This window comes from Gekko japonicus, unplaced genomic scaffold (genome assembly GCF_001447785.1).
Source record: "Gekko japonicus isolate JY-2015 unplaced genomic scaffold, Gekko_japonicus_V1.1 scaffold174, whole genome shotgun sequence".
Lineage (NCBI taxonomy): Eukaryota > Metazoa > Chordata > Lepidosauria > Squamata > Gekkonidae > Gekko > Gekko japonicus.
Genome location: NW_015177013.1, coordinates 841,296 through 855,583, shown reverse-complemented (window position 1 = coordinate 855,583; position 14,288 = coordinate 841,296). Strand labels below are relative to the sequence as shown.

Here is a 14,288-nt window from a genome sequence, read left to right as displayed (position 1 = left end):
ATAAATGTTTGCTGGAAAATGGTACCAAGATTCCACCAAAAGTTGTTGTTCAATGTACCTATCATGTCTAATAAATTCCACATCATGTCCTTGATGGCACTTCTTAATACAGTTTACACATATGGCGTTGCGGTCGGTGGTGTTACAAGTGTGACACCTAGAATACAACAAAGACTGATGTAAGCAGACTTGGTAGTGTTTAGAGCCTTGATAGGTAAATAAGGTACCAAAAGTAGAGGAATCAATATTTATATTGCTTTTGAAAAAAAAGCAGCATAAGCTGTGAAAAGGTCTGTACCAGGCATAATCACTTACCTATAGAAATCATGCATGGGGTAGCTGGTATAACTTGATATTTTATATAGACACTGGCCTCTACTAACAGCTTTTTCTATGGCATCTTGATTGTTCATTATTTTATTATCTGCAACAAAAGGTTATTCCAGGTGTTACAATATTAGTTTACTGTAGCACACTGAAGAATCACTCAGTACAAGAGCCAAGGTTTCAGCTATCCACCTACTGAATATGAACTGAAGTAAAATTCTGGAAAAGAATTTATATCCTGCTATTCCAAAACATGTGTTCAGTGTCTTACTATAGAATACAAATTATACCGCAATTAATTTATAAATTATCACATCTAGAACTATACAAAAATATACAAGACTGTAAAAAGAACAGTTTTCCTACTGGTAACTGATGTTCTCTGAATGGGTTTCGCAATCTTTTGTAAGCACCCATAACCACCAGCAAGTGCTAGTGTACGTGCTGGCAGGTGGGGCGGCATTAGAACACAGCAGACTAAAATGCACATAGCATAGGAAAGGGTGGATTGTCTGCATAGATGACTATAGGAAGATGAGCCTCAGTTACAGAAGAGCTACTTTCTTGTTCATGGTCTCTGTGCAGGCACATTGAGCAAATGCTAGCAAGATTACCTAGAGGTGGGAACAGGTGAGATTGTGAGAAAAGCACTGAGTATCACTGCCAAAGAATATATCCTGTTTGACCCTCATGTCCAAGGCATAATGCTTTATAAGGTGGATGACTGATCTGAAAGATGAGCTACATAGTCCTTGAAGATAAGATGGGTAGCCATGTTAGTCTGCCTGTAGGGGTAGAAAAGAGCAAGAATGCAGTAGCATCTTAATGACTTAAAATTTGTGGAAGGGTATGAGCGTTCATGAGTCGCTGCTCACTTCAGATACCCTGCCACTATAGTTCTTGAAGTACTGTGCCGTTACTGAAAGTAGTGGATTTGACCATATTTCAGGGAGACTGGGCTCTTCCCTGTGGTAGGTAGCAGTTTGGACACCAGCTTGTAACAGAATCAAATTTGTAGTATGAGCCTGTGGTGGGGGCACTGAAGAAGCTATTTGTCCCCTACTTGCACTTTTCTGACATACAAACAGATCAGGTGCTTTCTAAAAGGTACAGCCATCTTGATGTGGAAGGCAAGGGCTTTCTAGACAGTATTCTTTCTGCCTCTGAAGAAGGATTTGGGAAGTACATCAGCAACTCAAATGCTTAAGTGATGTCGAACTGAGAGATTAACTTGGCTACCCCCAAAGGCCACCTTCAGTAGAAAGACAATGGCTGGGTGCAGGACAAGCACAAGCTTGTGGTATAGAGAGTGTTGCGCTTCCTGTAGCTGTTGTTCATCAAGGTATCTTCTGGGCAGGCACACACTGGGAACGGCACTTGCGCAGGCCAGCCACCAGAGGTTCTCCACAGCTACTGTAGTAAATTTTAACACACTGAGGGGAGCCCCTCCCTGCAGAGCCAGTTAGATTCTAACCATTAGAAGCTGTCTCCCCCACACTCAGTGGTCACATGATCTGCAGGGAGGGGCACCCCTTTTCCTCAGTCCTCCTGAGTCAGCACATCTCATGAACTCGCAGTGGGGGGGGGATGTGCCTGCACAGAAGACACCTTGATGAACAACAGGTAAGTACAGCTCTGTGTTCATCTTTAGCCTTCTGTGCAGTCCCACATTGGGAGACTACAGCTCCTTACCTTGGAGGTGGGTGAGTTCATTGGAAGAGGGAGTGCAAAACAGCTCTGCCTACTGCATTCACATCCACAGAGTAATGCTTGACAAAGGTGTCCAATAACGGCCACGTTGCTGCTTAGCAGATGTCCCCCAAGGGACTTCAGCAAAAAAAATGCAAACTGGGTCTCAATACCACGTGGCTAGTTTGGAATGTAATAAATGGTTGGCCAGCTCTAGGAGCTGCCAGTTCCCTCCTGGCTGACGTTATTGCAACTAGAAAAGCCACCTTGGCAGACAGAATAAGATTACAGGAACCTAGTGGCTCAAACGGGGTCAACATAAGGTGAGGGACAACAACCGATAACCACTGTGGCACAATCGAGGCACATGGCAGGAACAGATTAAGCAATCCTTTCAAAAAACTTTTGGATGCTGGGTGTGAAAAGTGTCTTTTCCTGGATTTTAACATGAAATGCCACTATGGCTGCCAGATGGACTTAAGTGAGGAAACTGCTATGCCAGATTCTTTCAATGATAATAGATATTTGAATACCAAGGTGAGAAGGCAATCCTCATCTTGTACTCCCTGTGTTTTGGCCCAATCACTAAAATGAACCCATTTGTTCTTATAAGACCTCTTAGTGTAAAGCCTGCAGGCATTAAGCAGGACCCTGGCTACTTTCTCTGAGAATCCAAACTAAATGTTCAGAAACCATACTGTCAAGTCTCCTGACCTCATGGTGAAGCATGGGTCCTCCATGGAGCAGATCCTCCACCAAAGGCAGGTGTATACAAGATCCCCTGGACAGATCTAGAAGGATCTGAAACCAAGCCTGTGGGGCCAGAAAGGTGTGAATACAAGGCCCTGTGTGCATTTTCCCTTGATCTTTTTCAGCACTCTTGGAACAAGGGGAAATGGTGTGAAAGCATAGAAAAGGGTTTCTGTCCAGGGGATCTGAAATGCCTCCCCTGGGAGAGGGGGTCTGTGTGTGACCTGGAGCAAAACATTGGAGTCTTTGTATTGGAATAGGTGGCAAAGAGGTCTACCCTGGGAAAAACTCCACTGTTGGAAGATTGGGAGGATATACGTCTCCCCTAACACCCATTTGTGTTCTGAATATCACTGAGGATGCCTGCCCTTCAGTTGGCCTTGCCAGTAACGTGAACTGCCTGAAGGGAAGACCCGTGGGCTATAATCAAAAGAATGAAAGTGGGCTCCCTGCATAGAGCCAGTGATGCAGTGCCCCCTTGCTGATTTATACATCACTGCAGTCGTATTGACTTCAAGAATCTGGATGACTTTCCCTTTGATGAGCTCTGTGAAAGAGGTAAGGGCATAATGTGTAGTACACAATTCTAAATTATTAATATCAAAGCCCTTTTCTTCAGGAAACCATATATTTTGCACAGAAAAGGATCCACAATGCGCTCCCCAACCATATAAGAATGCATCAGAAGTAAAAGGGAGTGGTACCATTCTTTTCCCAAATGGGATCCCCGCAAAGAGGTTGCAGTTGTGCATCCACCAGTTCAGCTGCTGCACTGTACCTATAGGGGATGCGAATTTAGTGTGTTGTGAATGAACGGTTTAGCAAAACTTGTTCAGGAACCAATCTTGTAAAGGCTGCATCTTTAAGTGAGCATAGGGGATAGTGGCTATGGTTGAGGCCATGAGCCCTAACAGCTTCTGGAAAAGCAGAGCTAACTGAAATCTATTGTTGATTAGACTTCTGATTAGTGCCTTAATATGTAAGGCTCTATCCCTGGGTAAAAAGGACCTAGCTACTTTGGCATCTAAGAGGGCACCAATGAAGGAAGCTTTCTGGGAAGGTTGCATGCGAGATTTCTTATAGCTAATTATTAAGCCTAGTTCCTGAGAAGTTTGTAAAATCAATGACACCTGCAACTCTAGTTCCATTTGTGTGGATGCTGTCACTAGCCAAGAGGTAAACAGAACACTCCTTGGTCCTTAGGTGGGCTATTACCATGGCTATGCACTTGGGAAAAAACCCGAGGGGTGGTTGCCAGAAGGGTCACATATTGATAAGAAATATTGTTATATTTAAAATGCAAGAATCTACGATAATCAGGGTGTATTGCAATATGAAAGTATGCATCCTAGAAATCAAGAACAAAACCCCAAGAGTTTAATGTAAACATTTGCTAAATGGATTGTAACAATAACACTTTAAACTTTCTAACAATCGGGGGAAAAGTTAGATCTCTTAGGTCTAGAATGGGTATGAGACCACCATCTTTTTTGGGTACTGAAAAGAACTGCAAATAGAACCCTGTGGTGGGATCTGATTCTGGGACCTTTTGAACCACTCCCTTTGCTATCAACCTGGTTCCCGATATTTTCATTTCTTACTTCACGGGGCATATTGCCAATAAATACCTGTTACCAAAAATGGGTTCTGATGTAACATACTAAGAGTCGAAATTTAAAGGATGCTTTCGTTATTTGTTATTATTATCTCTGGGGCTTTAAGTTCAAAAATACTGAATGATACTGTAACTCTTTTGTAGGAATGTCGAGTGTTTATTATTGGATTCTTTGCATGTTCTTGTTTGCTTTGTTATGAAAAATGAATAAAGAGAAAAAAAAATTTTAAAAAAAGGATGAGAGCTCTTGTTCCAACTCTGGTATAGAGTTATTTAGGTCTGGATGCTGAAGGGATGGTCATTGCCAAAATTGTAACCTGTAGCCTATACTAACTACTGAAATAACCCAAATGGCATTAGTAATCTGTTACCATTTCTCACTAATGTTTTAGGCAAATGCTGGTGCTGAGGTCCCAATTGCCCAACCTTATGATTAAGTCTACGTCTACCCTGATTCATAGGACCTGGGAAGGACTGTTGTGTAGGATACTGCAGAACTCTCTGTTGTTGATGAGGGTATCTAAAATAGGGCAACTGATATTCCCGTTCATGAGAAGGGCAGGATATAAATTGAAACAATACATAAATAAATATATAAACATATGATATCTGTGCACCTGTCAGAATCTGTACAGAGTGGCCGACAGTGGTGTGATTCCAGACGACCGAGCGTTTGTTCTTTTTGAGAGAGGAACTCATCAGTAGAGGAAGCGAACAGCATTGTCTCTTCAAACAGATTCTCAACCTTCTCTCTGGTCTCAGGTGAAAGGGCTGTTGAGCACAGCCAAGCATGTCATCTTAGCACAAGTGCAGAGGCCATCACCCTGGCGAAGGCATCAGCTGAGCGCTTGCCTGCACTGATTTGCTGTTTGGAAAGGTGCACTGCCTCCGCCTGCAGCAGTTTTGAAAGAGCCTTCTTACTGTCAGGTAGGAAATCTATATAGGAAGCCATCTTTCTCCCAGAGGAGAAGCTGGTAACCCCCCATAATAGCTTCATAATCAGCAATGCACCGGTTGAGAGCCACAGAAGAATAGACTTTCCTGCGGAGGGCATCAATTTTCTGTCCCTCCTTATCAACTGGTGACAAATGGCCTCCTGTGCGTTGTTTGGCCTGCATTTCCTCAGCTATCAGAGACGAGGCCGGGGGATGGCAAAATAGACAATAATGTCTCTCTTGCTGAAGTCTGTAGAAAGACTCTACTTTCTTTGATGTGGCTGTCATGCTAGATGGTTTTTACCAGAGGGTCATAGAAATGTCATCAATGCCTTCCAGCACAGGAAAAGCTATCACACCCGGTAAATCTGTGTAAAGTTTCCTCAGAATCTTGTAATGAGGTCTCAGGTTGATAGATGTCACCTCTAGGTCCAAGGATTTTGCCATCCTCATCATGTGCTCCATATACAACCTTATTAGGTAAGACTGCATCAGGGTTTCCCACCATATCATCTGGTGATGGTTCCCCTTCTTCAGAATCTGAATGTCCCGTATCAGGATGAGAAGATGGTACCAGGGGAGGGGGTAATCCACAGGTGGACCCATAGCCTCTTATCCTGTGATTGAGGGGTATCTTGCCTCTAAAGGTGTCTTCCCTTGTTGCCAGTCTCCCCATTCCTGAGGTATAGGAGATGGCACATAATACGGACAACTATGTCATGGTGGAGGTGGTATGGAACCTTTCCACAGAGCTGAATGATTCCAAGAGGCGATTTGATGCTAGGGCGCCCTGGCAGGCTTTAGCTTGCCTTCAGATAAAGAACACGCAGGTGAAACATGGGGAAGGCGTCCAAGGCATGGGAGCCTTAATCCATTCCAACGGAACCAGATCAGGATTGGTAGGAGCCTGAGAGCTCTGTCCTGGAAGCTTTTTGGAATTAAAGCTTCTCTTTATGTTTTGATTTGGAATGCGCATTTTTCGGCGGAGGTTCAAGAAGCAGTGTTCCACAGAAAGACCAGGGGACTGACACCATCTTGTCGGATTTGTACGTGGAACTGACGAAACCAAGGTACTCAATGGTGGACTCATCAAACCTCCAGTTTAATCAGGCGACTTAGACCGTAATGACTGGCTGTGCTCTGCCAGGCTACTTGAGCAAGAGAGTGCCTTTTCCCACAGAATCGCTTTTAAGCACACCGCTCGATCACAGTGGGCTTTAGGGGTGAACTGAAGGAAGATTTTACGTGTGACCATATTATGGGCCTCACTAAGGCAAAGAAAATATAATAGGTGCTCGCCTGTTTGTAACAACTTACAATCTTCGATAGCTGGAGAGAATGTCCTCACAACGCGGCGGTGAAAAAAGGACTGAGGGAAAGCATGTGGCTGCTGAGTGGGAAAAGCAGCCTCTAGCCAGCTCTGCAGGGGAGGCTTCCCCTTGGAGTGTTAAGATTTACTAGAAATTTATTTATTTATCAGATTTGTATCCCACCCTCCCAGCCGAAGCCAGCTCAGGGCGACTTACATAAGAGAATAAAAACACACAAGTAAACAAGTAAAGAATAGCTATGGAGAGCCTCCAGTGGCTGGACTGCGCAAGCTCAGTTCCCAATGTAGCATTGCACAGAAGACTGAAGATGAAAGGGGGGGGAGGAAGATATGGGAACACAGTTCACTCTTTGCTAAGCAAACTACAACCACTTTGTAGCTAAGCCACAGATCACAGGTGGCTAATTGCTCAAATGCATTATCTGGGGGAGGGGGGTGAGGAGCCAATGAAGGTCCCACATTGGTGCTCATGCTGTCACCGGAGGACAAAGCCCCATATGGCCCTCAACAAACTGCTTCACAAGAGTTAAGACATTCCTTGAATGAAGGGGTGTGAAACTGAAATAGCACCTTGGTGGACCCTGAGAGCATGTGCCAAGCCTAGAAAATGTAATTAAGTAGGTACTCTAGGACGGAGGTCACTAGAGAGGTAAACAGGTCCCATCCCTTTGTTAAAATGTAGTTTCAACAACATTTCCATTTACTCATAGGATTGTCTAGCTTCAAGGTGACAAATATACAGCCAGCATCTGGCTCATCAAAGGCACTCATGGTTGTACAGAGCTGTTTCTTCTCATGTACTCTCTGTAGGTTTTTGTGGGGTTCCCAATCAGGTGCAGTGAGTGAATAGAGCACCAGAACCATGCTACACTGATCTGAGTGAGTGATAGTGACTGTGGGGTTGCCTTGACACTTTCCTGCTCTTTCTCCTCCTACACCTTTTCTCATCTCATTTCTGCTGTAAAACCTAACAGCCTCTGGATTTGTTTGGCAGATTGTAATAGATACTGGAGAAAAACTAATCATGGACAGATGATAGCACAATAGGTTAGGAATCGCACTATAAACTCTCAAGTTTATTAGATAAAAATGGGACTTCTCACTGAAGATATGCAGGCGAATACACAGGTGAAGAGTCATTCACATATAGGAGAGGAAACAGACAAGAGAAGCAGCCATGAGAAACCAACTGTCTATTAAAAAAAACACTGAATATATACTACAACCACCAGTATGCATTTGGTGAAGACTTTGGGGTGGTGGAGAAGCCAAAGGGCAACACTGTATTGGTAGTGGGATCTCCTCCCATAGCAAAGCGGCTGTGGGTAGAAGTAAGCATGCCTGAGGTAGACAGAAATGAATCAAGCTTCTGGCGTTAAGATGAGGAAGACAGATTCTAGGGTAATCATACCAAACTAATTGGGCCTACTGTATCTGTAGACTCCTCTTGATAGGATAGGGTGGAAAACTGCTATCTTTATCCAGAACAGTCAAGTATCTTGAACAGACTCCTAGACCACTTTGGAAGGGTGGCACTGCTTCTATCCACTCTTCCTGTACACGGTAGTCCATTTGAGAAGGTGGAGCTGGGGACTGTACATTTCAATATACTGGAAGAGGTGAAGCAAACCTTATTGCATGATGGCTGTGAGAACCCAGGTATCATCAGAAGATGATACCAGAAGACAGAGATCTGAACATGTGGGGAAAGTGGGTGGATGTGAACAAGATGCAATTTAACAAGGACAAGTGCTGAGTTCCACATTTGGGTTACAAAAATGAGGAACATGCATACTGGACGGGGGATACACCTCTGGATAGCAGTGTGTATGAACAAGATCTTGGGATATGGGTGGACCGTAAGTTAAATATGAGCAGCCAGTGTGATGCAGTGACAAAAAAGGCTAATGCAGTCTTGGGGTGTATCAACAGAGGCAAACATCCAAATTGCAAGATGTGATAGTCCAGCTGTACACTGCATTGGTCAGGCTGCACCTGGAGTTTTGTGTGCAGTTCTGGAGGCCTTGCTTCAAAAACAATGTGGACAGAGTAGAGAGGGTGCAGAGGAGAGCGATGAGGATGATTGTGGGCCTGGAAACCAAGCCCTAAGAGGAAAGGCTGAGGGACTTTGGAATGTTTAGTCTGGAGAAGAGGAGGTTGGGGGGGGGGGACATGATTAATCTCTTTAAGTATTTGAAGGGCTGTCACTTAAAGGAGGGCAGGGAGCTGTTCCTGATGGCAGCAGAAGAAAAGACTTGCAATAATGGGTTTAAATTAAGGGCTGGATATTAGGAAAAGCTTTTTGGAATCAGCTGCCTGGGGAGTGATGAGCTATCTTCACTGGCAGTCTTTAAACAGCGGCTGGACAAACACTTGTCAGGGATGCTCTAGGATGATCCTGCATTGAGCAGGGGGTTAGACTAGATGACCTGTATGGTCCCTTCCAACTCTGTGATTCTATGATTCTATCAGTTATGCTTTCGCAAAGCATAACAAGTTGACAAAGGTGTGGACTGCTAGTGGGGAGAAGGGAGGGGGAGGAGTCAATTACTTTTGCTTGGAAGCTGACAAACAGAGGTTTGGAGGAAAAGGATGTGTGTGACATAACAGAGCAGAACCTGCATGATGACAACCAATCTGAACAGGGTCAAGGTGATCTGCAAGGAACCATAACATTGCTTCGGGGTCCTGTAGGTGGCAACAGTAAGGCCCATGGAGTAAGTGGTGGATTTCAGATTCTGCACTCTCTTCATTGCAACACTAATGAAACAGAAAAGCCTTTCTCCCTAGAAAGGAAAATCCACTATTCTCACCTTTCCTCTGGGTTGAATGCAACTGACCTAAGCCAGGCATGGCATCCTTAAAGGCAATAGCTGTATCTACAGACTTTGATCCAGAGCAGCATTTCTATGGGCACAAGGATTTCCCATCATGGAATGTGACTTTCTAACCTCCTCTGTTCCACTGCAGGTCTAAATGCTCCCCAAAATGCTGTTTCAGGGGGCTGGGTGACCCCTTTTTTCTTTCAGTTGAAGATGTTTTGAACAACTTTGAGGGTCAGCTTTGATTCACCTGGGATGAACTCAGAGACTGCCCCAGCAATATCTATGTCAAGACAGGAAGGAACATGGGGAAACACTCACCCCTGGACCAAGATTTAATGTGAAGTATCTGACTGTTTAACACTCACTGTGGTTGGTGTTCTCTTTGTTTTTTCTTTTTTGATGCACAAAGCAAATAACATCTGATGTTTCTGCAGCTTATAGTGGCTGGGTAGCAAACTGTCATCTATATCCTTGTATTGCCGTGATCTGGACAGCCCAGGCTAGCCTGATCTCATCAGATCTTGGAAGCTAAGCAGGGTCAACCCTGTTGAGGTTTTGGATGAGAGAACACCAAGGAATTCCAGGGTTTCTATGCAGAGGAAGGCAATGGGAAACCACCTTTGTCTGTCTCTTGCCTTGAAAGCCCTACGGAGTCAGCATAAGTTGGTTGCAACTTGACAGCACTTACACACACATCCTTGTATTGGCTTCATATCAAGGCATGTGGTGCTGAGGCACTATGCATCAGAGGGTCTGGTATGAGGATGGGTAACAGCCAAGGTAAACAAGCAGAGTTATCTACCATCACCTCAGGGGTAGAAAAAACATTCTCCTAAACATTGGCTCAGAGCCCGAAGGATCAGTTGCACCCTGACTGCTTGGTGAGGTGGTAGATTTACATCTCTATATAGTTATAGCCAGGCACAGGAGATATTGATCATGGCTATCAGTTGAAGGTAGCTTTCCTCTACACTGCCAACACTAATTGAAGATAGCTTCAGAAGAGAGAAATCAGAAAATTAACAGAAAGGTGGTGGAGGGGGTGTTTTGTTGTTTGTTTTGCATTTGTAACCAAAGAAACATTATTTACATTGCGATAGCTAACTTAAACACTAAAAACTATGAAGAAACAACACAGTTATATAATAAGACAAAAGCTAGTAGTGTGCAAAATTTCACAGAAAGCTACCACTCTGGTAGATAAGAGTATCAAGAGAAAGATGCTACTGCTCCCCCCTTGGATATGTGTACTCAACTCTGTGCCTCTGAAGGGAGAAGATTTTTGTGCCTAGAAGCTACTGAGTCAATGTAGTGTGCAGGTGAAAAGTCCATCAGTGTGATGCACACAGACCATGAAGTATTTAGCTCCTCCAGTCAGTGCTCTCAGGATTACAATCTTCCCAGACTTGCTTACCTTGATCATCTTTCCTACCATAGTTCGCAAGCAGTGTCTCCTTTCTTCCTGCATATAAAACTTCCCTTTCCCTATTCTCTTGATAAGTCTAATGCTGTTATTTCTTCACAATTCTTTTGCTCTGTCTTCTCTTCTACTTGTTGCATTTTCTAGTACACTGCAAATGTGAGAAGACTAACCATCCTATTAAAGGGGATGAGTCACAGTAAATTAGGCCTGGGTGGATTTGGTTCATAGGCCACCTGTTTCCAGTTACATGTATCCTTCCTTTGGGACCCTTGCTCACGTGCCTTTGTTATACTGCTCCTATTTTTGCTGTTCTAGCTTCACATCCTGGGAGTCTGCCTGAATGTCGCTAGCTACTTCCTGCTTCAGTTACTCTTTCAGGCTTTGCTGTGTCCCAATTCAAGAAAGCACATTAATGTAAGGATGAATGACCTTGTACCAGATCTATCACTGGCTGCTGCTGTTTCTTCCATTAGCATAATAGGCTTACATTTGTCAGAAATACAGAATCAAAATTTCCCCATCTATAAAACAGAATCAGGCAAAATTCCAATTTTATATTTAAAGTGTTATTAAGAAGACAAGTAAAAGGCAGTTACCACTCCAAAGTAAAATTTCATTAAACTTTTTGTAATACATAAATTTGTGTCACATGTATTCAGATACCATGTATCTTGGCAGCAACGGTTCTCCCTACTAATTTCTCTTCTTCAAAAGCATATTGGACTACCACTGATCTCAAAAAATGTGCTTTTGTAAATATATGTGCACAATTTCTAATGAAATGTATTGTTGCAGTGAAATATATTGTTGTTTTTCACAAAGCTCCTTCTTTAGACCAGGTGTTTGAAATGTGAGGCCGTGCAACTTATTTGTTTAAATCCCAAATAATTCAGCAAGTTACAGAAAGCATGTAATTCAACGTACCTTTCATTGTCACATTGACACCAGAGGCTAGAAATAAACCTCCAAACCGGTTATTGAAAATCTGATTGCCTTCTAAAGTTGCAGTTGCATGATTTGTTATTTCAATACCTTATATAAAAGGAAAAGGCTAGTTTAGCCAAAAAAGTGCAAGTTTGACACGTTTATCCATTTTGATAAAAACTTATTTTCTTTGGTACCTTGTATACAACCAAGCAAAACTGATTAATTATTAGAAAGTGCCTTCAAAATTATATGGTCAAAATGCAATTTCCTCAAGAACACTGTATTATTTTGTAAAGATTTTAATTATTATTACTATTACCATTTTATATTCTGAGGAGGTTTCTAAATGTTAAGAAATACTTAATGTTAAATAAAAAGCAAGGGTCGCCTTGCTGGATGAGATCAAGGTCCATCTAGTCTACCATTCTGTTTCCAGTTATGGCCAGCAAAATGTGTTTGGGGTTCACAAGGATGACATGAAGGCACCAACCCTTCCTCATGGGTATCCAGTACACTGTCTCTGTACATGAAGTTTCATTAGAATAATGTTCTGGTTATCCCATTGCTTTAAAAGAAAGAAGGGAAAGGAAACTTTCAAGCAACCCTTTAGACAATACCAACACCTCTGGAGATTTTAAACTAATGAAACTTTTCAAATGAGGTTCAACACTGATGAGGCTTAACCTTCTAACATCATGAGTAAAGTCAATGTTAATCCTGTACAAACCTGCAGCAAATCCATCAAATATTCTATTTTTTCGCAACACAGGATGACTGTTTGTGCTGATAAGGACTCCAGCTTGTGCATTCCTGAAGATATCATTCTCTTCAAGGAGGCCTAACACAGAACCAATAACATGAGCTTCAGGCTTAAATCCCAGCTTTGCTTACAAACAAACAAAAATGACATTTAAAAAAACAAACAGGTTGCTTACCTGTAACTGATGATCTTCGAGTGGTCATCTGTGCATTCACACCCATGGGATCTAGTGTGCACGCACTGGATCGATCGGCATTGTAGCAAGCTCTTTAACGGATTTTCGCGCCGTCCCTCGGGTATGTGCAGGAACCCCACTGCGCGTGCCCAGGGGGGTGGGCGCGGACATCCTGCCAGTTCCTTCGAACTGCCTCAAATCAACCCCTATGGAAAATGTAGAAGCTGACAGCAGCGGGGAAGGACGGCGGGTGGTGTGAATGCACAGATGACCACTCTAAGATCATTAGTTATAGGTAAGCATCCTGTTTATCTTCGACGTGGTTTCTGTGCTTCACACCCATGGGAGATTAGAGAGCAGTGCCCTACCTGGAGGAGGGTGCTGGGAGGTCCTTATTGCGTCGCCGAACACAGAATGTGATGTCCCATGTTGGTATTAGAGTTCTTACGGACGTCTAGGGCGTAGTGCCTCATGAAGGTGTTAGGCGTGGCCCAGGTAGCAGCCTTGCAGATGTCCATCAGGGGTACTCCCTGGAGGAAGGAAGTGGAAGCCGCAACAGCCCCGGTTGAATGGTTCTTGATGGGGCCAGGCAACGGCTGCTTTGCAATCAAGTAGCACAGGTGGATGAGACCGAAATCCACTTTGAGAGTTGTTGAGCCGTGATGTGAGTCCCCAGCCTCGCTGGTGCGTATGAGACGAACAGTTGGGAGTCACGTCTCGTTGGGCAGGTTCTGTTGAGGTAGAACAGGAGTGCCCTTTTGACATCCAAGGTATGTAACAGTCTCTCCTCTGGGGATTTCGGAGCTGGGAAGAAATCCAGGAGGAAGACCTCTGCCTGCAGGTGGAACTCTGACACCACCTTCGGCAGGAAGGAGATATCTGGTACGAGGTGGACGCCGTCTGGCAAGAATGACAAATAAGGCGTGTCATGCCGGAAAGCCAGTATTTCTCCAACTTGCCTTGCAGAGGTGATGGCCACTAGAAAGGCCGTCTTGCAAGACAGGAATTTCATATTGCAAGTTGTGAGTGGCTTGAAGGGTTTCCTCGTAAGTTGACGAAGGACTAGATGAAGATCCCAGGGAACGACAGGAGTCTTGATAGGAGGGTAGAGGTGTAACAAACCTTTTAAAAAACGTTTCGAAAGCAGATATGAAAACATGGTGCATCCGTCAACGTGAACATGGTAGGCCGAAATTGCGGCCAAATAAACTTTTAACGATGAATGGGAATGTCCTGAGTCAGTGAGGGACAGGAGGAATTGGAAAACTTTCTCGAGGCCTGCAGAGGAGGCTCGAGGGGCATCATCACCTAGGGAAGAAAAGAAGCGTAGCCATTTATAATGGTAGGACCTTCGTGTAGCAGGTTTCCTGGCGTTCAGTAGAACATTGGCTACGCGGGTTGAAAAACCTTTGACATTATTCTCCACGCCGTCAATTTCAGGCGTGGTACGTCATGATGTAGGAGAGGGGAGTCTGACAGGAAGAGGAGGTCCTGTACTGGAGGGAATTGGTGGTATATTCCCTTTGACAACT

General features: G+C 43.8%; 1 protein-coding gene across 1 annotated transcript in view; it reads right to left on the bottom strand.

Moving 5' to 3' along the window:
• Positions 1-14,288, bottom strand: part of FBXO11 (F-box protein 11) — an 84,244-nt gene that overhangs the window by 1,308 nt on the left and 68,648 nt on the right. Inside the window, exons 18-21 of the mRNA XM_015427681.1 lie at positions 12,549-12,659; positions 11,819-11,926; positions 316-424; positions 59-157 (exon numbers count right to left, since the gene is read on the bottom strand). Of these exons, the coding sequence (XP_015283167.1) occupies positions 59-157; positions 316-424; positions 11,819-11,926; positions 12,549-12,659 (427 nt within the window). The remainder of the gene's footprint in view (positions 1-58; positions 158-315; positions 425-11,818; positions 11,927-12,548; positions 12,660-14,288) is intronic.